The 22,907-nt window shown below is 39.8% G+C and overlaps 1 protein-coding gene across 1 annotated transcript in view; it reads left to right on the top strand.

Moving 5' to 3' along the window:
• org (oogenesis-related gene) overlaps positions 1–18,130 on the top strand; it is a 78,571-nt gene extending 60,441 nt beyond the window's left edge. Inside the window, exons 2-4 of the mRNA XM_060846584.1 lie at positions 5,990–6,212; positions 10,164–10,309; positions 18,095–18,130. Of these exons, the coding sequence (XP_060702567.1) occupies positions 5,990–6,212; positions 10,164–10,309; positions 18,095–18,130 (405 nt within the window). The remainder of the gene's footprint in view (positions 1–5,989; positions 6,213–10,163; positions 10,310–18,094) is intronic.
• Positions 18,131–22,907: the final 4,777 nt, after the last annotated feature.

The raw sequence follows: 22,907 nt of genomic DNA, 5'->3' as shown, positions 1-22,907 counted from the left end.
ACCCTATCTACTTGCATGGCCACTTTCAGGGAGCTATGAACTGAACCCCAAGATCCCTCTACATCCATGCTGTTCAGGGTCCTGCCATTAACTATATACTTTACCTTAACGCATGGTATGGTGGCTCAATGGTTAGCACTGCTGCCTCATAATGCCAGGGGCCCAGGTTTGATTCCAGCCTTGAACGACTTCGTGTGGAGTTTGCATGTACCCCTGTGTCTCTGTGGGTTTCTTTCAGATGTTCACGTTTCTTCCCACAGTCCAGAAATGTGCAGGTTAGATGGATTGGCCATGGTAAACGTGGGTATGTTGGTCAGGGTGGATGCTCTTCAGAGGGGCAGTGTAGGCTCAATGATCCAAATGGCCTGTTCCCACACTGGAGGGACTCTATGATTTGATCTCCCAAAGTGCACCTCACACTTACCTGGATTAAACTCTGCCATTTCTGTCCATGTTTGCAACTGATCTACATCCTTTGACAACTTTCTACACTATCCACAACTCCACCAATCTTTGTATCATGTGCAAACTTACCTTACCTACCCATCGATGTTTTCATCAAGGTCATAGAGGTATATAGCACGGAAACAGATTGTTCGGTCCAACCATAATACTAAGCTAGTCCCAGCTGCCTGCTGTTGGTCCATATCCTTTCAAACATTTCTTATTAATGTACATATCCAAATGTTTTTTAAAATATTGTAACTGCATTCACCACTTCCTCTGGAAGGGCATTCCCCACACGAACCACTCTGTATAAAAATGTTGCATCCCCTATTTTTAAAAAAATTTTCTTTTTCCTCACCTTAAGACTGAGCTGAGAGCATAATTTTGAAATCCACCACCCTAGTGAAAAGACACCTGCCATTCACCTTATCTATACCCTCCATGATTCTATAAACCTCTATAAGGTTGCCCCTCCATTTACTATGCTCCAGTGGAAAACATCCTAGTCGATTTAGCCTCTCCTTATAATTCAAGCCCTCCATTCCTGGCAATGTTCTTGTCAATTTCTTATGAACTGTTTCCAGCTTAATAATATCCTTCCTATAACAGGGCAATTGGAACTGGACACAGTACTCCAGAAGAGGCCTCACCAATGTCCTGTACAACTTCAGCATGACATTCCAACTCCTACATTCTGAGGTCTCAGCAATGAAGACAAGCATGCTAAACATATTCTTAAACACCTTTTCTACTTGTGACACAAAACTTAACTTGAACCTAGGCTTCTCTATCCAGGAGTAAGGACACGGCTGCTGGGTTATTATTTGCTGTAAGTAAAAGCAGTGCTGGCAAAACTCTGCAGATCTAGTAGCTTCTATGGAGAGCGAAGAAGAGTTAACATTGAATCAGATGGGTTTTTTTTTGGACTCAACATTGTCTGTTTCTGTCAATAGTTCTGGCAATGATTGCAAAGAGTTTCTTTAGCACCTTAGTTCATTTCAATCTCCAATAACTGCAGTATTTTGTCTGTGTGCCTCCATCTTTTAATATTGTCGTCCTCCTTCACTTTGTCATGCTTTCTCATAAAGTTGTTTAGATTAGATTAGATTACTTGCAGTGTGGAAACAGGCCCTTCGGCCCAACAAGTCCACACCGACCCGCCGAAGCGCAACCCACCCATACCCCTACATTTACCCCTTACCTAACACTACGGGCAATTTAGCATGGCCAATTCACCTGACCCGCACATCTTTGGACTGTGGGAGGAGCACCCGGAGGAAACCGACGCAGACACGGGAAGAACGTGCAAACTCCACACAGTCAGTCGCCTGAGTCGGGAATTGAACCCGGGTCTCAGGCGCTGTGAGGCAGCAGTGCTAACCACTCTGCCACCGTGCCGCCCAACCTTGTCTAAGATTTGCTTTCCAAAATGCAGCACCTTGCATTTATCTGAATTAAACTCCATCTGCCACTTAGCCCATTGGTCCATCTGATCAAGACCCTGTTGTAATCCGAGGTAACCCTCTTTGCTATCCACTACACCTCCAATTTTGGTGTCAACTGCAAACTTACTAACTGTGCCTCTTGTGCTTGATTCCAAATCACTTATGTAAATGACAAAAGTAGAGGACCCTGCACCTATCCTTGTAGCATTCCACTGGTCACAGGCCTCCAGTCTGAAAAACAACCCTCCATTTTGTCTTCTACCTTTTGAGCCAGTTCTATATCCAAATGGCTAGTTCTCCCTTATTCTGAGAGATCTAACCTTGCTAATCAGTCTCCCATGGGGAACCTTGTCAAACGCCTTACTGAATCCACATAGATCCCATCTACTGCTCTGCCCTCATCAATCTTCTTTGTTACTTGTTCAAAAAACTCAATCAAGTTTGAGAGACATGATTTCCCACGCACAAAGCCATGTTGACTATCCCTAATCAGTCCTTGCCTTTCCAAATACATGTAAATCCTGTTCCTCAGGATTCCCTCCAACAACTTGCCCACCACCAACATCAGGCTCACTGGTCTATAGTTCCCTGGCTTGTCCTTGCCGCCCTTCTTAAACAGTGGCACCATGTTAGCCAACCTCCAGTCTTCCGGCACCTCTCCTGTGACTATTGATGATAAAAATGCCTCAGCAAGGGGCCCAGCAATCACTTCTCTTGCTTCCCACAGACCTCTAGGGTATACCTGATCAGGTCCTGGGGATTTATCCACCATTATGCATTTCAAGACATCCAGAACTTCCTCCTTTTGTAATATGGGCATTTTGCAAGATGTCACCAACTATTTCCCTACAGTCTATATCTTCCATATCCTTTTCGACAGTAAATACAGCAAAATATTCACTTAGTATCTCCCCTGTTTTCTGCGGCTCCACACAAAGGACACATTGCTGATTTTTAAGCGGCCCTATTTTCCCCCTAGTTACCCCTTTGCCCTTAATGTAATTGTAAAATCCCTTTGGATTCTCCTTAATTCTATTTGCCAAATCTATCTCATGTCCCCTTTTTGCCCTCCTGATTTCCCTCTCAAGTATACTCCTACTGCCTTTATACTCTTCAAATGATTCACTCAATCTATCCTGTCTATACCTTTCATATGCTTCCTTCTTTTCTTTTCCTTAACCAAACCCTCAATAGTCATCCAGTATTCCTATATATCTACCAGCCTTTCCTTTCACCCTAACAGGAATATACTTTGTCTGGATTCTCGTTATCTCATCTCCTTGTGGGTGGCACGGTGGCACAGTGGTTAGCACTGCTGCCTCACAGCGCCAGAGACCCAGGTTCAATTTCCGCCTCAGGTGACTCTGTGGAGTTTGCATATTCTCCCTGTGTCTGCGTGGGTTTTTCCTCCGGGTGTTCCAGTTTCCTCCCACAGTCCAAAGATGTGCAGGTTAGGTGAATTGGCCATGCTAAATTGCCTGTAGTGTTAGATGTAGGGGTATGGGTGGGTTGCGCTTTGGCGAGTCAGTGTGGACTTGTTGGGCAGAAGGGTCTGTTTCCACACTGTAATGTTAAAGTAATCTCATTTCTGAAGGCTTCCCATTTTCCAGCCGTCCCTTTACCTGTGAACATCTGCCTCCAATCAGCTTTTGAAAGTTCTTGTCTAATACCGTCAAAATTGGCCTTACTCCAATTTAGAACTTCAACTTTTAGATCTGGTCTCTCCTTTTCCATCACTATTTTTAATCTAATAGAATTACGGTTGCTGGCCCCAAAGTGCTCCCCCACTGACATCTCAGTCACCTGCCCTGCCTTATTTCCCAAGGGTAGGTCAAGTTTTGCACCTTCTCTAGTAGGTATATCCACATACTGAATCACAACAGTGTCTTGTATGCTCTTAACAAATTCCTCTCCATCTAAACCCTATCGCAGTCCCAGTCTATGTTTGTAAAGTTAAAATCTCCTACCATAACCGCCCTATTTTTCTTCCATATTGCTGAGATCTCCTTCCAAGTTTGTTTCTCAATTTCCCTCTGACTGTTGGGGGATCTATAATACAATCCCAATAAGTTTATCATCCCTTTCTTATTTCTCAATTCCACCCAAATAACTTCCCTGGATGTATTTCTGGGAATATCCTCCCTCAGCACAGCTGTAATGGTATCCTTTATCAAAAATGCCACGCCCCTCCTCTCTTGCCTCCCTTTCTATCCTTCCTGTACATCTTTCACTTGGCATCAGGGAGGCAACATACCATTTTGGATTCCAGCTTGTGGCTGCAGAGCTTCAAGATCCCTTGACACTCACTTTCTCAGTCGTCTTCTGTCCCTCTCCATAGCTGAACCAGCTCTAGTGCCTTTAACTTGGCTCAGGCTGTTCTTCCTAATGAAGCCAATATGAATGATTAGAGAAATCAGAGCAGGTCTTATACACTTAATAGCAAGATCCTGAGGAGTGTTGCTGAACAAAGAGACCTTGCAGTGCAGGTCTGTAGCTCCTTGAAAGTAGAGGCACAGGTAGATAGGATAGTGAAGAAGGCATTTGGTGTGCTTTCCTTTATTGGTCCGAGCATTGAGTATAGGAGTTGGGAGGTCATGTTGTGGCTGTACAGGACGTTGGTTAGGCCATTTTTAGAATACTGCGTGTAATTCTGGAAGGATCGGAAGGATATTGTGAAACTTGAAAGGGTTCAGATAAGATCTACAAAGATGTTGCCAGGGTTGGAGAATTTGAGCTATAAGGAGAGGCTGAACAGGTTGGGACTGTTTTCCCTGAAGTGTCAGAGGCTGAGAGGTGGCCTTAGAGATTTATAAAATTATGAGCATAGATAGGATGAATAGACTGTTCCCTAAGGAGGGAGAGTCCAGAACTAGAGGGCATGGGTTTAGGGTGAGAGGAAAGATTATAAGAGACCCAAAGGGGAACTTTTTCACACAGAGAGTGGTAAGTGTATGGAATGAGCTGCCAGAGGAAGTGGTGGAGGCTGGTAGAATTACTTTTTAAAAGGCATCCGGATGGGTATTTGAATAGGAAGGGTTTAGAGGGATATGGGCCAAGTGCTAGCAGGCGGGACTAGATTAGGTTGGGATATCTGGTCGGCATGAGTGAGTTGGACCGAAGGGTCTGTTTTTATGCTGTACCTCTAAGACTTAAAGTCACACTCAAAAGGTCCCATCATTTTTGGCTTAGTCTTGCTTGAATGCCTCGTAGTCATTCATTCTGTTTATGATGAGCTGCAGTGCAGCCACATGCAGAATCATGTTAACATATAATTCCCACCTGCAACTGGATCATGACGTCCTACCATGGTAGGACATCTTGATCCAGTTGCAGGTGGGAACTACATGATAACCTACTTTTTAGACTATTAACTGACTTAACTGAAGTAAGCTTGTCATTTATCAACATTCCACCAATCGAATGCTGCCTTTTATAAGATGGTTACTTTAATAGACTGAGTTCAATGTCACAAATTCAAACCATAACCCATTAAATGATCAGGGCTTTAATTTTAATCCTTCTGCCCTTCTAACTTTGACCTGTGAGCCTCTATTTCACACTTTTTCTGCATTTAAGGGGTTTGTTTATTTGGGACTATTGTGTATTTTTGGAACAGCGTAATAAAGTTTGGATAGATACGAGTTCTGTGGGTATTCTGTATTCAGTTCTTTGTGTTTCATTCCGTGACTTTGAATAAATTTCTGTGTTAAAATCTGGTAATCAATTTAGCTAATCTACTCCAGGTAATGTTCACTGTATGCTTACCAAAACAAATAACAAAGGTACATTCTGGGCTGCCTGCTTAAGAATGTTTTGAGTGGTCTGGCCTAGTCCATAACATCAATGATCTCACTAACTGGCACAACAGGCAACAAGATATAAAATGGCTTTGTCACTAAATTTGTCACCTATAACTATAATCGGATTATACAATGTATGGCCCTAAAAGTATAAATTTAAAGGAAAGCATTTCTGCGCATTTAATGGCTGAGCTGTAGATTACTACACCTGATTTTGAGGAGGCATTTTACAAATGTTCTGATGACATTTAAATTATTTGAGTTTTCTTTTTCGTCTAAAAGTTTCTGTTTCTCTAGTTCATCGTGATTCGGAAGTTGTCAACTTGGGCCACTTTCTCGGCTCCAGTGGAGGAAATAAAAGCTGCTGACACTAATGCGCTGATGGGAAGGCGCTGGGTTACAGGGAAGAAACGCCTGAGCAGATTAGTTCGATTTGTGTTTGCTATGGCACCCTACAGACTGCAACAGATGCTTGGCTTCCCTGTGCCCAGCAGTTTAGGTCAAGGTGAAATTTCAGATGGTAAGCATTGTTATGTGAAGTGGCTTCTTATATGAAACAAAAATTGGCTACTTGTTATAAGTGATTGGAATTGTTTCAAGTATATGCAATTAGGATTTTATAACCATTTGTTTTGGATATTTGCAAATCTCGTGTGTAGAAGGCTAAATGGACAGCTATGTTGCATTCTTCAGTTTCCACAATTAGGAAGCATGTTAGCCAATCACAGCCCTATTGGTCCTCAGTGGAGCACTCCCATTCTGAGAGCTTGCATTGACTGACTTACCAAAAACAAAACAATGTGCAAGTAGTCAGTAATATTGAATAAATAGTAAATGCTTCTGTTAGTCCTTTCTGACTACAGCTGGTCTGTGTTTAATAGCCAGATATTTTATGAATGATAATTGAATCAGGAATGTTATCGGCTGAAAGATGTGCCAGGCAGCCAAATTCCATTTTCCAGCATTTTAATTGACTTCTCTGCAGGTTGAAACTTGAATGTACATTTCCAGGCACTTTTTTAGAAAAATAAATTATAAAAAAAAGTTGAAAATTTCTGCTTCTACATTGCTAGCCGGAAACTAGATGTAGACCTTCTAGTTAGGAAGTTTTCATTATTTCCTTCTAATTAGATTACTTACAGTGTGGAAACAGGCCCTTCGGCCCAACAAGTCCACACCGACCCGCCGAAGCGAAACCCACCCATACCCCTACATTTACCCTTTACCTAGCACTATGGGCAATTTAGCATGGCCAATTCACCTAACCTGCACATCTTTGGACTGTGGGAGGAAACCAGAGCACCCGGAGGAAACCCACGCAGACACGGGGAGAATGTGCAAACTCCACACAGTCAGTCGCCTGAGGCGGGAATTGAACCCGGGTTTCAGGCGCTGTGAGACAGCAGTGCTAGCCACCGTGCCGCCCATAATCCTTCCACCAATCACTTTTGTCAATTCTTTGTCCACTAGTCACTGACCTCAATACTGAAGATAGATAAACATTTCGAATCTATTTTTTCCAGGCACTTCGCACATCTCCCTTTTGACTTCCTCCATTCCAAGGACAATTCCAGCTTATCTTATCTGTTCTTGTGTAGTTTTCCCAGATATGGCACCAATCCCCTCAATCTTTCTGGTCCAATTACATCCTTTTCTGGCATAAGGTGACCATAAGCCATGTACAGTAGTGAAGTTATGGCTTAACAAACAATTCATGCAATTCCAGCATAACCTCCCTGTTCTTGTAGGGTATACTTCCACTAATAAAGGAAGGGATCCCATATATGCTGCCTTAACCACCTTTTGTTGACCTGTTTTCCTACCTAGATATTTACTGGAGGTCACTCACTCCCGAGAATCTTGGTGTTCTCTCAACTGTGTATTCCTTTGTCTTGTTTGACCTCCCCGAATGCATCACCTCTCACTTGTGTTAAATGCAACTTGTCTATCCACCTGGCCATTTCAGGATCACATGCTTTCCTTTTGCCAGTCATTGGTTGCCTGACAAACTTACCCAGTAATGTCCTCCTTCTACTTTCAGTTCTGAATGTACCCTTGAACCTCCATTTCCCATGTCCTCTTGAACAGATTTGGCACAATAGTTTTGCAGGAGTTTTGGAAGGAAGTGCATCTGAGAAGCAGATGCTTCAGTATTCAAGTTGTACATAAATTGCTTTTTTTTTTGTAGTGCTTGTTTTGGCCCATAGAAAGTAAGGTAAATAAGTTTTGTCCAGTCGGGCAGCAACCAATACTGTGTAACTGGCTCTTCCTTCCTCTGGCTTCTCACTCATGCTAAAGTTTCCTGAGATGCCAATTCTTTGTCCTAAAACACAGATGCTACCAAAGTATGAACTTGTTGTCAAGGGACCATTTTGTCACTGTGTTGGCAAACTAGAATTGTGTTACTGTTGTGATGTGATTTGAGATACTTAACAGCATGTGTGTAGGGGAAAAAAAAAACAAATGAAAGTGGTGTTCAAACTTTGGGGACAAAATGGTTCCCTTTCTTTATTCATTTCATTCTATCTGTTCCCCTCCAACAGTTTTATTAGAAAGAATGTACTTGGTGATTTCGAACAGACTCCGCGATAAGCACTGGGATCATAAACTCAACACACTAATAAAATTAACATGTTGGAAGAGCTAAAATTATTATCCATAGAATGATTTATGATTTGACTCCCACATGTCCACACTTGCAGTTCATCAAAGCATGAATAGAATAGAGTAGGGCAGGATAGCTTGGTTGATTTAGTACATTGAAATGTGAAAAGGATGTATAGATTATGTAGCTGGATGACTCAATTGACTTCAGGTTGAATTGATGGCCGGTGACCTATTTTTTTTTGGTCCTGTTGTATCTGATTCAAAGATCTTGCTGGGTGAATTGACTCTCCTTCTGAAGATAGTGCTGGTTAAATTCTCTTGGGCTGTGCCTGCAACAAGAGTGTCTCTGTCTCTGGGCTCAGTGAGAGGATTAGATTACCTACAGTGTGGAAACAGGCCCTTCAGCCCAACACTTCCACACCAACCCTCTGAAGAGCAACCCACTCAGACCCCCTTCCCTCTGACTAATGCGCCTAATACTATGGGACAATTTACCATGGCCAATTCACCTGATTGGCACGTCTTTGGACTGTGGAGGAAACCCACGTAGACACTAGGAGAATGTGCAAAATCCACACGGGCAGTTGCCCAAGGCTGGAATTGAACCTGGGTCCCTGTTGCTGTGAGGCAGCAGTGCTAACCACTGAGCCACCATGCTGCCCCTTTTGCAAGCTATTTACCGCTTTTAAGATTACCTCACAGTTTGAAGATGAGAGAACTGTTCATTAATGCTACTTTTTAAAAGTTTCTTTTGCTTCCTATTGATTATGGGGTAGAGTTCCATTCTTCTGGAATATATAAAAATGGAAAAACAGGTTTGTTTCTTCCATTATATTTGAAATGGTGTGCATGCTGGAATGATTTTCAGCCTGGGATGCAGGTTTGGTAGTGCAGGTATCTGCTTGACAGTAAAATGCTTGTTACATGGAATATAGTGTTTTAAGCTTGAGCATACTCCCTTTTATCCTATATTCCCAAACACCATTTATGTGCTTTTATAAATGTTGCTGCACCTAGCAAAATGAGTGCAGTTTATTTCTGAAGGTATCAACTTGGCTGTTGTCTTAAATGCTATATTTATTTTCCCCATGGCACAAGCAAATGTTGAAACAGTGCTTTGAGTGATTTAATTTCATCATTGTAGAAATGTTTTGTTACTTCAGTGTAACAACACAAATCTTGATTTGAAGACATGAAAATGGAAATCTGATTGCATTATATAGGTTATGAACTCGGGCCTTTGTAGAAAAAAATTATAAATTGTGTTCCTTCTAAATCCAAGTTTTGCTTCCTTTTGAAGGATGTTGTGAAATTTGAAAGAGTTTGCGCTATAGGGGGAGGTTGAATAGGCTGGGGCTCTTTTCCCTGGAGCGTTGGATGCTGAGGGGTGTCAGAAAATCATGAGGGGCATGCATAGGGTAAATAGAACGTCTTTTCCATGGGTTGGGGGGGGGGGGGGGGGGGGGGGGGGAGGGAGGATGTTGGGGAGGGAGTCCAGAACTAGAGGGTGTAGGGTTAAGGTGAGAGGGGAAAGGTATAAAAGAGACTTATAGCGTAGCTTTTTCATGTAGAGAGTGGTGTGTATGGAATGGGCTCCCAGAGGAAGTGGGTGTGGCTAGGACAATTACAGCATTTAAAAGGCATCTGGATGGGTACATGAATAAGGAGGGTTTGGAGGAATATGGGCGAAGTGCTGACGAATGGGACTAGTCGGCATGGATGAGTTGGACTGAAGGGTCTATTTCTGTGCTGTACATCTGTGACTCTGACTTGCCATGAAATGACAGTCAGCTGCAGAGTATATTTGTCTGAATTTCACTAATTTTCATTGTAAATGCATTTCAATACTGATTTCACATTTCAGAACTACGATCATCGCCTAATAAACCATATGGCAAAGGAAGCAAAAGAAAGCTAGATGATCTAGCTGATGAAGAACTCTGCTGGTTTGAATCTTTGTCCTGTGATCTACCAGAATACGATGATTCAGTGGAGGATCCGACTTATGAGGTATTGATTTAGAATTGTCACAACTAATGTTGTAGAATTTTTATCAATTTACTGCAAGAGTCACCAAGTTGCTTGTGTTTGGTTTCTCCTGAGCGTGGCTCTTTATTTTGTTTTTTTTGTTTGGAAGTATAATTCCATGGAACCTGAACAAGTCAAAATGCAAATTGGGAATTGCATGTCTCTGATTACTCACACCCTCCTGACGTTTGTTCCCAAGATTCCAGAGGCAGGCATTTATAAGCAATCAACTTGAACAAGTTCTTTTTTTTAAGAGGTAGCAGCTGAGCTTTTGGCTATAAAGGAAAATTTTGCTCCAATTTTTCTCAACTGCACCAAGCAAATATTGTAAGTGGGCTTCCTTCTAAAGACATTGTGAACTGCATTGAACACTCGTAGCATCCGTAAGCTTTTTGTTTTTCAATCTCCATTTGGCTCCTGTCAGCTTTCGTTTCATGCTGGGCTCCACGATGCAAATATCCTACTTTGAGAGGTCAATTCCTGCCTGATCTCTGTAGTTACAGTGGAGAAACAGCAATAGAGGATGTGCAGCTTGTCACACTGCTTCACAAGTTTTAGGACTCCCAGGACACCTTGGTAACTGGAGTTCTCGGCCTCTATAGCAATGCCATACAGAAGCATTTGCAGAAGTCTCTCTTACCATCTACTAAAGCAAAAGCAAGTTAGCATTTCTCACCATAAGGAACACAGAATTTGTAGTACTTCTGTTCTCATTGCTGTTGAGTTAAGCTACTTTAACTTGGACCAATGTGGAAATAGACTATGAAGATCTTTGAGAATCTCAGAGGGATTAGCATCATGCAAAAAAAAAAGCACATTTTGGCTTCAGTACCTTTTCAATTTTGGTCCATTATTTCATGATTTTCTGGTTTTTGTGTTCCACTGGTTTAAACAAGTAAGTTGTTTTTTTTGTTGGTATCAACCCACATTCTCACGATCAGAACTTGGTGTTCCTGCATACAAGAGTCTAATCATTGGGATATTGATCTGTCAAAAGAGCTAATGACTTCTGTGGCTGACTAGGTAACTCTCTCTGACAAGTGAAAATGAATATTTTGCAAGTGGGGATTTTTTTTTGCTGTCCCTAGTTTTATGCACTCAGCAAGGGTTTGCATTCATGATTATTCACAAAGGCTGGGGCTTCTTAACTCTGAATTATGTGTTAAAACTTTTTTTTGGTTTGTTATTCTCCTGGGATTTGGGTGTCACTGGCATTTTTTTGTTTTGTCTATCTCTAGTTGCAATGGAACTACTTGAATTGCCTGATGGAACCAGAGGCCAGTTCAGAGTAAACCACATTGCTGTGAATGTAGTAGGCCAGATGAAGTAAATATAACAGCTTTCCTTCCCTGCCAGGCATGTTCATGAACCAGATGAACATTTATAACCATCAACAATGGTTGTCATTAGCCTAGCTTTTACTGACATTTATTGATTCAAATTTCACCAACTGTCATGGAGATTTGAACACCTTAGTCTGGATCTCAGGATTATTAGTCCCAGTTTAGTGACACTTACCAAGCTACATAAATGCCTCCTCAAAATACACACTACAGTGAACTATGCAGATGCTAATCTTGATCTTGTGTTATTGAAAGCCTAGTCAATGAACTCCACTGCCTAATGCTAGTTAGTTTACATGTTAGTTTACATGTGAATGCTGGTTCTTCACATGTATTTCTGATTATTTCATATTCTCACTTTGTAACACCACCCATGCTGCAATTTCTCTAGTGAGGAATAACTATGTGATGTCTTTGCAAAATTGCTGCAGGGTCCTGAAGCCCTTTCCCAACACTGACCTTGCCTTTAAACAAAAAGCTGGAAAATGTTTTTAACCCTCATCTTAAAAGAAAAAAAATGACAATTTTTTTTAAATCTTCCTTTCTTCAAACACCCTTCTGTCTGATTTGAAACAAAAACTAAAAATTACTAGAAATAAAAATGACGATGTTTTGGGTTAATCTGGAATTTTACAGACTGTGTTTTAGCTCAGCCCCTCCCTCAACTACAATAAATATGCTCTGTATTTGGATAGAAAAACTCAGCTGCCAACTGCAGGTAGGAAGCCTATAGAATTCAGTTTGGGACACCGTTTGGGAAGCAGCAAAGTAGGTTTCTATGGAACATATCTGCTTTAGCATTTTTTTAAATGTAAAGTTTTCTAAATTTTAAAAGGCCATTTTAATGACTTAATGAAGACTTTTAGAATTGGAATGATTATGCCATTTTGTCTTCCTTTAGTTAAGACTGCAGTCTTTTACCATTTAATGGATTTTTATTTTCAAATTGACATTTGGCATTTGCAACTTCATTTAGCCCAGCAAATGCTGTACTGACTCGGAGGAAGTCAGTGAGGAGCACAGGGAATGTAATGATACAGAGACTGACTTGGAGGTAGAGGAGACTGGAGACTCTGGCTTTTTGAGACTGAAAGAGACTCCACATCATGAGGTAAGAACTGGATGTTTTATGTAGTGTTTATTGGTAATAACCAACATTGGGAAATTTTGGTTTTATTTTGCATGACATATGGAATTATTGTAGTTTTTCCTGAATAATTTTGAACATTTCTTTCTTTGACGTTTGAGACTCCTGTGCATTTTCCAGATATTGAAGTCCATCTGTTTTGACACTTCTAATCCTAAATTTTCTAAAATTATCTGAAACTGCTGTCTTCAACAGAATGTTCATAAATAAACTGGGACCGAAACTGTCAATTATAATACAACACATTCTTGATAAAAGTGATGTGCAAATGCTTTGTTCTCTCATTTGTTTGAGTAAAAGTTGTGTGGCTACATATTTAATATTCCAATAATGTTTCCTTTATTAAAAATATATACTGCATAGAATAAACTATTGAATTGCCATAATATTCAAACTTAAGTGCTGCTTCAGCCACTTGCATAATATTTTTAGCTGCCGGATTTGAAACGTACTACTTCTACCTGTCAACTTGATTTGATTTATTGTGTGTACTTTATAACATGTATTTGTAGGAAGTACAGTGAAGTGTAACACGATGTCACCACTCTCCAGCACTATCTTTAAATTAAAAATTCCAACAGTGATGTAGCATTACTGATTTTATAGTAGAATTTGTTTTCCCAGTATTTCTTTTTTTGTTTTTTTTTTAAACCAAAGAGCTTGTTTTAAGTACTGACTTGTATTTCTCTCACTGCCTCTTCAAAAAAAAATTGAGGAGAAAAATGCTGTGAAATTTTTTCTGCTGAATACCTGAATTTTCTTACAACTTCCTCCTTGAGGACTGGTGAATGCCTTTTTCCCATTTACCTGATCTTTGACTATGTCCTTTTTTGTTTTGAAATTCCATTGTTCTGTTTTTATACTATGCTTGATTTTAAGTTGCAAAGTTTGGATATTCAGTAGCCCGAGAAGCATGCAGTGGAGCCTTCAATTAGACTTGATGAAAATGTAGAGACTTGAAATACTTGCTGTTTTTCTGTCCAGAAAGTTTTGACCTGCAGCATTTCACTATGCCTTGTTGAAATGTCAAACATGCTTGCTAGAGCAGAATTGTTAAAAATGACTTCAAGTGAGCCATGCATTTCAGTTTAATTTGTCTCGAGCTAAATTTTTCCCTAACTGATCCAAGACTGGACGCTTTATAAAACCTTCATTCTACTATGTTGAATTTTGGTTTGGGAGTGGTTGTGGTATTGTGATACCTCAGACCAAAGAGTCATGTTTTACTATATTAGCCCTAGCTAGTAGTATAAAGAATCTAAGTTTAATCTGGGCTGATTTTGGATTTTGTGGTGACTGACCAGTTAGGGGAAGAGGGGGTGGGAAGCTATCATTGCTCCTGAATTTCACGTTCTTACATTGTGTATTCTAAATTTAAACTTTATTTCCACATTTTATAGCAGAGTGAAAATGATGCACCTTGCATTGATTCTGACAAGCATATCAATTCTTAAGGTAAGATTTTAGCTTCGAGGCATCAATAAGTTGCCAGTAGCATGTAATCTTTTACCCTTAAAAAGTCAAACGTAATCATCTCTCGTGTTAAGAGTTGATACTTTTAATTAATTGATTGTCTGTCTGTTTTAAGATGGAAAATGAAGAGCTAAGTGATTTTCTTTTATTTAAATTAATGCCTACAACCTGGAGTTTGTCATCAGGTCCCCTTATGGTTTTAAACAGCTTTTTGTTGACTACGAACATTTTTATTGGGCTAAAGAACTCACTGCTTCGCACATTAATCCTATCCTCCTTTGTAACCGTCAATCCCCTTCAATACCTATAGTCATGTCATTCTTGTGCCTAGCTGGCTGTTTATTTTTACATCTAAACTTTGCTTCAAAGTCCTAAAACTAGATGAATTGTCTGGGTAGTAGCAAATCTAAGTGGTATCTCACGATCAGATGCACTGCTTTTGATCTTCCAGAATTCCTTCAGTTCTCGGGTATTTTTCAAATCCTTAAAAGTGATGATCAGAACCACTCCTGAAGGAAAAGGGGGTGCAATAAGAGGATAGATACCAGAGTTGATCAAGGATATTTCCTGTTTGGTATGATTAAGTAGCGTTAATGTCAATTTATACATGGGAAATGATTGGGAAAATCTTGAGAATGGAGAAGGGGGTACTAGTGATGTAGCATAATTTGGATTTTCAACAACTAAGAACAGGCTGTTACACAGTTGGGCATTTTAATGCATGGATTAATGGTTAGCAAACAGGATATTTACAGATTGTCAACTTGTAACTAGCAGCATATAGCAAGGATCATACTTTGGCCTCAGCTATGTACAAACAATATTGAAGATGGGGTTGAGGTAAGTTTTCTAAGCTTGCTGGAAGTATAAATTTAGAATGGCAAGTAATCTCTGAAGGCTGAACTGCAGAAAAATATATTGACCAATTGGGTCTGTATGGAAGAATGCATTTGATGGAATATAACGTTCTGCACCTTTAATGGAAAAATAAAAAAAGCAAAATGTTTTTGTTTGAAAGCTGAGACTGGGAATATTTACATCCTGATAAGTGGATCACAAGATTAGCATGCACGTTTTACATTTCTTGCAACAATGTTCATTTCAGATTAGAGTATTCCATTTTTATATTGTTTCCAAGAAGATCTTGTTATATCAGATTGCTAATCATGAAACCTTAACTGTTTTATTTTGTTATAAACCCTTTTTAAAGCCTTACTTTTGCTGAATTGAATAAATTATCGGATGGCTTTTTCTCTATCTAACCAATGCTTCACCTATTACCCCTCTTTTTATTTTCCCTATTCTCTCACCACAGTCCTGAATTTATTTTTAAATATTAAATGTTTTTAATAATGCTGTATATTCTTAATACATGAGATAGTGTGTGTACTGCTTTACTCTTAAAATTTCCCCTCATTGATTTCCAACCCCTCCCCGGAGTGATAACATTAAAATGATAACAAATCACTGAATAATATTTTTAGTACCTCCTTGATCTTTGCACCTGTTTTTTTTTCTTTTCCTGTTAGCTCTACGTCTGGAAATTCTGCTTAACCTTCTTTTGTATCTTGAGTCTAACGATTGTTTTCAAAGCCTGATTTGATCCTGGTAACCTAATGCTATAGGTCTCTGGTTTTCATATCCTTCATTACTCACTAGTGGCACACCAAAATATTCCTGTGAGATTGTCCATTTCCTGTGATTTATGCTATTTTTTTATGGAAACTCAAAGCTATTTTCTTTACAATACATCTACACCCGTACTTAGAACATTTGAGGTTCTCCTTCCATTAAAATGGGTACTTTTTTCTTCTCTGTATTTCCACTTCTCCAGATTTTTATATCTATCTTTTCTGTTCTGTTAAACACTTTTGTCCTTCAAAAGTATTTTCAATTGCACTGTGTGCTACTTGTATTATTTCTTCAACAGACCAGGCTAAATGCAACTTCCAGTTTTGTGAGCTTGAATGCTTTTTTTTCCAATTTCCTTTTGAGTATCAGATTGAATGAGGTGTTTAGCTGGGCATTTTGTTCATTTCCCCCATTATTGGAGAGAAAGAAAAATTATTCTGCATGAAACTTTTTTTTATAACTGCAGGTTCCTCTAAGCTTGATAGAGGTGGTCCTGAGATGTAGGGGCAGAAGTAGGCCTTTACACTCACTGCTGTTCAATGAGATCATGGTTGATCTGATAACCCCCAACTCCCCTTTTCTGCCTTTTATCTCCATAATCCTTGATTCTCTTCATTTCCTGATTTCAAAATCTATCCATCTGTCTCAAATATACTTTAATGATCCAGCCTTGTCAGCCCTTTCCAGCAAGGAATTTCAGATTCACTACTCTCAACTTCTCCCCCGGGTCTTAAATGTACTCTTTGACTTTGCTGTCTCATCCTGAACTCTCCCACAAAGGGAAATAACTTCTTCACATCTACCCTGTCAAATCCCCTAAGAATCTTTTGTAATTGAGACTTTAAGTGCTACATTTTTTTTTTGTTCAAATGGCACCCTCTATGACCCTTGAGACATGTACAAAGTGAAGTGAATTCACTATTGCATTGTGTGACATGCAACCAAATAGCACATGGTGCACTTGGTGAAATTGCAGTACAATAACTGCCAGATCATCTTGCTGATTTGAGGGGTAAACAAAACTTAAAGTAACTCTCGTGCTTTTTCACCCAACTGCATGGTGGACCAAGCCTCAACTAAATTTTGTATTTAAAAGATGGAAGGGTGGCACGGTGGTTAGCACTGCTGCCTCACAGCGCCAGGACCTGGGGTTCAATTCCTGCCTCAGGCGACTGACTGTGTGTGGAGTTTGCACGTTCTCCCCGTGTCTGCGTGGGTTTCCTCCGGGTGCTCCGGTTTCCTCCCACAGTCCAAAGATGTGCGGGTCAGGTGAATTGGCCATGCTAAATTGCCCGTAGTGTTAGGTAAGGGGTGTATGGGTGGGTTGCGGGTCGTTGTGGACTTGTTGGGCCGAAGGGCCTGTTTCCACACTGTAAGTAATCTAATCTTTGCATGCACAGCACACTTTGTTTCTTTGGTATTGAACTGTCTGAAAATATTTGATAGATGTAAAGATGTTTCCCATGGAACACCAAGAGGAGTCAGAATTAACTGAGCCCTTTGAATCTGGTCTGGCAGCACCTGTATAGGGAGCGACAGAATTAATGTTTCAAGTCCAGTGACCTATGTCATTTGATGCAAATGTTTTATAATTATCTTTGAAAAAAAATCTTCTTAATCAACACGTTCAGAAATGTTATTACACATCTCTGGAGTAGCTGGGGTACTCCAGGTCTTGAGGTAGGGATACTATCACTGCCACAGATCTTTTATGATTTGGAGATGTCGGTGTTGGACTGGGTGGACAAAATTAAAAATCACAACACCAGGTTATAGTCCAACAGGTTTAATTGGAAGCACTAGCTTTCGGAGTGCCTCTCCTTCATCAGGTGGTTGTGGAATATACAATTGTAAGACATAGAATTTATAGCAAAAGTTTACAGTGTGATGTAACTGAAATTATACATTTGAGAAATACCTTGACTGTGTATGTCTCTCATCTGTTCGAATTACTATAAATTCTATGTCTTACAATTGTATATTCCACAACCACCTGATGGAGAGGCACTCCGAAATCTAGTGCTTCCAATTAAACCTGTTGGAGTATAACCTGGGGTTGTGATTTTTAATTTTGTACAGATCTTTTAATGTAGTTTAGTATAGTCTTAGGCCTGGCTCAAATGTATTGTAAAACATTTTGTCTCTGGTAAATTTGTTTTTTTTTGTTTGCAGATTGAGAAGCTGAGTATGACTGACTTTTCTCCATAAATATTTGTGAACTTTTTGTAATTTGAATCAACTGTACTTTTTGTACATTCAATTTTGTGTATTGAGATTTAATAAAAAAAATCATTTCAGTTCAATATACATTTAGTCAATTTTTTGACTTTCAATAGGACTCCATTCTTATGGGAATAAGAGCCTATTTGCCAGTCTTGCTACCCTTGTACCCTTCTTAAACCTCAGTTCATCCAAAGTGGTGATCTCACAGCCAGCTCTATTCAAGTTATCTCCGTGCTTGTTGCCTTACTTCAAACCTAGGTCCAGCAACAACTTGATGGTAACTGTTTCAATGCAAATGAATTGTCCTAAAATCCATGGCCTCAACCCCTCCCAGCTCTTAACCACTTTCTGCCCTACAAGCCTCTACATCTGTCTATTGTGCAACTGCAACTTCTATTCCTTCACTATTGGCTATGCTTCCTTGCTCTTAGGTTAGAGGCTCTGGAATATCCCCCTTTTAGAATTTTTTTCAGCTCTCCACTGACTTTTTTTGTTTTAAAGATGCTTTTTAAAACCTACCTTTCCTGCTGATCTTTTGGTGACCACTCTTTTTTTTTTAATAGGCCTGACGTCAAGTTTTAATTTTTCTCCAGCACTTTGAGGATTTTTTGATCACTTTTTACAAAAAGTACCATTACAAATAAGTTATTGTTTTGATTGTGAAATAATTGATTATAGATGGTTAGTGTAGGATAAACAATGAGAGGTCTAAATCAATGTAAACCTTGTTCTCTGTTGCAATGCGAAATCCAGTTTTTAACATAAGGTTTCGCAGTCACGTTTGTCTGTGAAGATAGCACATCAGCAGAAATGTCTGCTAACTTGCCAAACAATTGCACGTGTTAATTTAGTCTTTAAATTTCAATTTGCACTTGGGCATGGGAGTTACACTACTTTGTATCACTTGCAGTTTCCTTTTCATGGCTAATTACTGTGATTCACAAATATCTGGCAAAACACTTAGCTGCAAAATTACAAATAACAATACTTAATGAGTATTAAAAAAAATTCTAGTTAACATCTTTATTGACTTTTTTTTTGGGAAGGGTTATTACCTTAAATTCCCTGTTGTACCTATTGTGTGCAATGTAATGGCACATTGCCCTCAGTCATGTATAAACTATTTGTCCATGTCTGAGGTTTGGGGTTATCATTTCAAATAAGTGAATCCAACTGTCTCCCCTTGACATTCAATTGTATTACCATACCTACACTGAGTTACTACCATGATCCATTTTTGACTTGTTACCTGATTTTATTACCTGGGACTAAAATGGTTTTGAAAAAGACAACTTAAATAGTTGTAAAGATCACCTGACTGGCTCTCTGATGTTTAGCTCAGCTTCCAGTGTGGACTAAACAAAACCATCTGGAATTGATGCTTTCAGACTGAAACCAGTGGGGCATAAAGAAACTTGCATTGAAATTCTCACTGCAGTTGTCAAGCTTGGAAACAATTACACTGTACATGAATAAGCTGCGCGTCAAGCAGTGCTTTAGCAGAGCAGGAATTTTAACTGGAATTGGAGAATTCTTTTCGTCCTTGCTTCCCTGCTTGTCAAAAAAAAAGCTATTGTTACTCACCAGCATGACATATCAGTCACACAGGGCACTATATTATTTGCAATGTTCATGAATGATATTCAGCTGTGTCCTTATTCAATCATGAATATCTAACATCCGAAGGTTAGCTTAATATACTGAAGCAATGTTGGCATTTTGTTTTGTTCTGGAGACTCTCAAATGGAACAAATTTATTTTTAAAGTGTATCTTAAGGTTTGTAAGTAATTGGTCTTTCGCTCCAAAATGGTCTTTTTAAATTGGCTCCCTTTTGTTTCTGATTAAATAGGTAACTGCATCTTTAATTGGCATGGAATATAACTGCTTAGATTTTTAAAGCAACATGGCAGAGGAAACGCACATAAGCTAGCTAGTAATATGCAAGATAGCAAGAGTTTCTAATATCTTACAAAGTAAGAGGCAAGAGTGGATGAGAACCACTGGAAAAAGAGGCTGAGGAAGCAATAATTAGAAACTGTCAGAGCAACTGAATAGATACTTAAGTTTTCAGTTGAAAATACCAGAAGCTTTTCAGAACTGAGTGCCCGGGGGCAGAAGTGAGTGTAGTAGCCTTCACTTAAGGTGGTGATGCTCCATATATTATGGTCTTTTAGTGACCAAGGATATTGTAAAAGAGAACCTTCCTTTGCAACACTTGGTTAGCCAGGTAAATAGTGACGATAGAAAGTCAGAACTTAGGTCTGAGATGCAATACTAGTGTCTCTCCAAAACCTGTCCACCACCCACAAGACAAGTCAGTGTGCCGGAATGTTCTCCACTTGCTCGAATAAGGCTATTATGTATATTTACTCCTTTCGCTTGTAATGTTTATTGGCTTAACAATAACTATTGAAATACTTCAGGTCATAAACTGCACATTAACTGTTCCAACATAGTAACATCCCATAAGTAAACCCCTTGGTAAAGGCAAAGTCAATAAAATTGCTCCTGCGAAAATCTAGGGCTCTTTTCCTGTTGCTAGAATTGTACATGAGACCGAGCTGGAGCAGCTTTCACAACCCCAACAGCTACTGAAAGCTAAAACTAAAAAACCTGGTTCTCTGGGTGCTTAATCCCACCTGTTCAAGCTGCTACTGCTGTTCCAACATTTTTTTTATATAAAGCTGTCCTCCCAAGCGATTCACTTTATTGGCTTTGTGTAGACTACTCTGTACTCCTGGCTTAGCCTCTCTTCACTTAAGAAAAGAACAAATTACAACTCCTTAAAGCCATAATATCGCCTCACACCACAGAAGCACAGTGACAGCAATGTGTACCATCTACAAAATGCTATCCAGCAACTCACTTGGGCTTCTTTGGTAGTACTCCTAAACCTTCATCCTCTCCCGCCTAGAAGGCCAAGGGTAGCAGATGCATGGCAGTGCCACACACCCTCCTGACTTGTAGTCATATCACCATTTCTTTGTGTAGCTGGATCAAAATCCTAGACCTTCCTTTGCAACAGCGTTGTGTAAATGGGCACATCCAAGGACTGCAGTAATTCAAAACCACCACCTTCAGAATAGCTCCGAATGGGTAGTAAGTACAGACCTAGGTAATCATACTGGCATACAATGACTACAGATGCTCCTTGCCTGATAGGCAAGGGGAACCTTGCAGGCAAGTTCTGGTTAGAAAGCCTGGATGCTAATGTCTTAGTCCCATTCCATGCAATGAAGAAAATGTTAGGAATGGTGCAGCTACTGATCTATGATCCTGCTGGGATTTGAGATGTCATTAGAGGAAGGTGAAGAGGGCATCAGCTGTTCCAGTTTAGGAAAAGCATAACTGTTCTATAAACTGTAGGCTGAATCTTTTTGAGGAATGGCGATCACAGTCTGATTGCTGTTCCATTCATCTTTAATTACTGTGTCCTGGAGCTCCATGTTTCTGACCACTGATTCAAGCTTGTTCTGAAAATGTTCCAGGACAGCACTGGATTAATACTGGCAGTGAAACTCTGTGCTTACATTTTCTAGGCTTTATAGATCCAAAGTCCCTCTGAGAAGAAGAGAGGTTATGTATTTCGTGTGTGTGTGTGTGTGAGAGAGACTGGCTAGGGTGTTAAGTGGCTAGGTTTGGACATGTAAGAGTAGGGTGGCAGTTAAGTGGGTCAGGATAGGGTGACCAGTAACTCTGTGAAGTGGTCAAGCCAACTAGGTGTCGGGTCAGATTGGGAGGTGTGGTCAGGTGTTTTTGTTTTGGAAAGTGAGTGCCCAGGATGATGATGGGGGTGTGGTTCCTAAAGGCTGACTGGGTCAAAGGGTTAGTGTGGCATATCGTACCAGGTGACTGAAGGGAAAATGGGTTTAGAGGGGTCGATGTGGATGTGTGTCAGAGAATCTGATGTCGTGGGCACAGCATTTTGATTTCTTAAAAGGGTCCGTTTATAGTTGGCCTTATTGAATTGCACTCTGGTCAATGCCACTCCCAGTATGATGTGGTCTGATTGCAAGCGTATATGTTACTTCATGTAATGTACCTCAAAGATCAGGATCTTGTTGAGACCAGTATTTAGTAGTTTATTTGCAACATTTAGAGCGCTAGAGCATTGTGGAGCATCACAGACAAATATCTAGTCTGGATTCTGACTCCACTAAACTGGCACCATGACTGAAATTAAGGTGGATTCCTTTATTCTGGAATGTCACAGTCATTAAAGTCCCATCGCTGTCTTAAAGGTATATTGCCAATTGGCCTAGAATCCATACAATTCCAACAGGAATTGTTCTTACATGGACCTGATCAAAGCCATTTGTTTTTGGATTGGTCTGTTTAAAATAAAGTCACTTCCAACCATTAAGTATTTTCAGGGTGAAGTGAATGGAAGAACTATTAATGGCTGAAAGCTGATTCATTCCTGAAATAAAGCAGGGTCGTGTTCTTGCTATCATGCTGTTTTGGCATCTTTTGCCTCTTCTGCATGCATTATGGGATTGTGATTTCGGAGAAATCAATTGATTAAATTGGATTGTACTCCCACCCGAAGTCTCTTAAGAACAACATTGTATGTGAGTCATTAGTAACACTGCAACTATGGAGCTATTTTGGTTGTACTTTCTGTTACTTTAAAAACTGAGTTTTAACTGACTGCAGTGCCTGCTCAGGTCACAAGGGAGCAGTAGAAAATCATTCACTTATAATCTTGTATCCCACTGCAATTGCATTAGATTTTTATTAATGTTAACTTTTAGATTTTGT

This window comes from Hemiscyllium ocellatum, chromosome 28, assembly GCF_020745735.1.
Source record: "Hemiscyllium ocellatum isolate sHemOce1 chromosome 28, sHemOce1.pat.X.cur, whole genome shotgun sequence".
Lineage (NCBI taxonomy): Eukaryota > Metazoa > Chordata > Chondrichthyes > Orectolobiformes > Hemiscylliidae > Hemiscyllium > Hemiscyllium ocellatum.
This window is presented reverse-complemented; position numbering and strand designations above follow the sequence as displayed.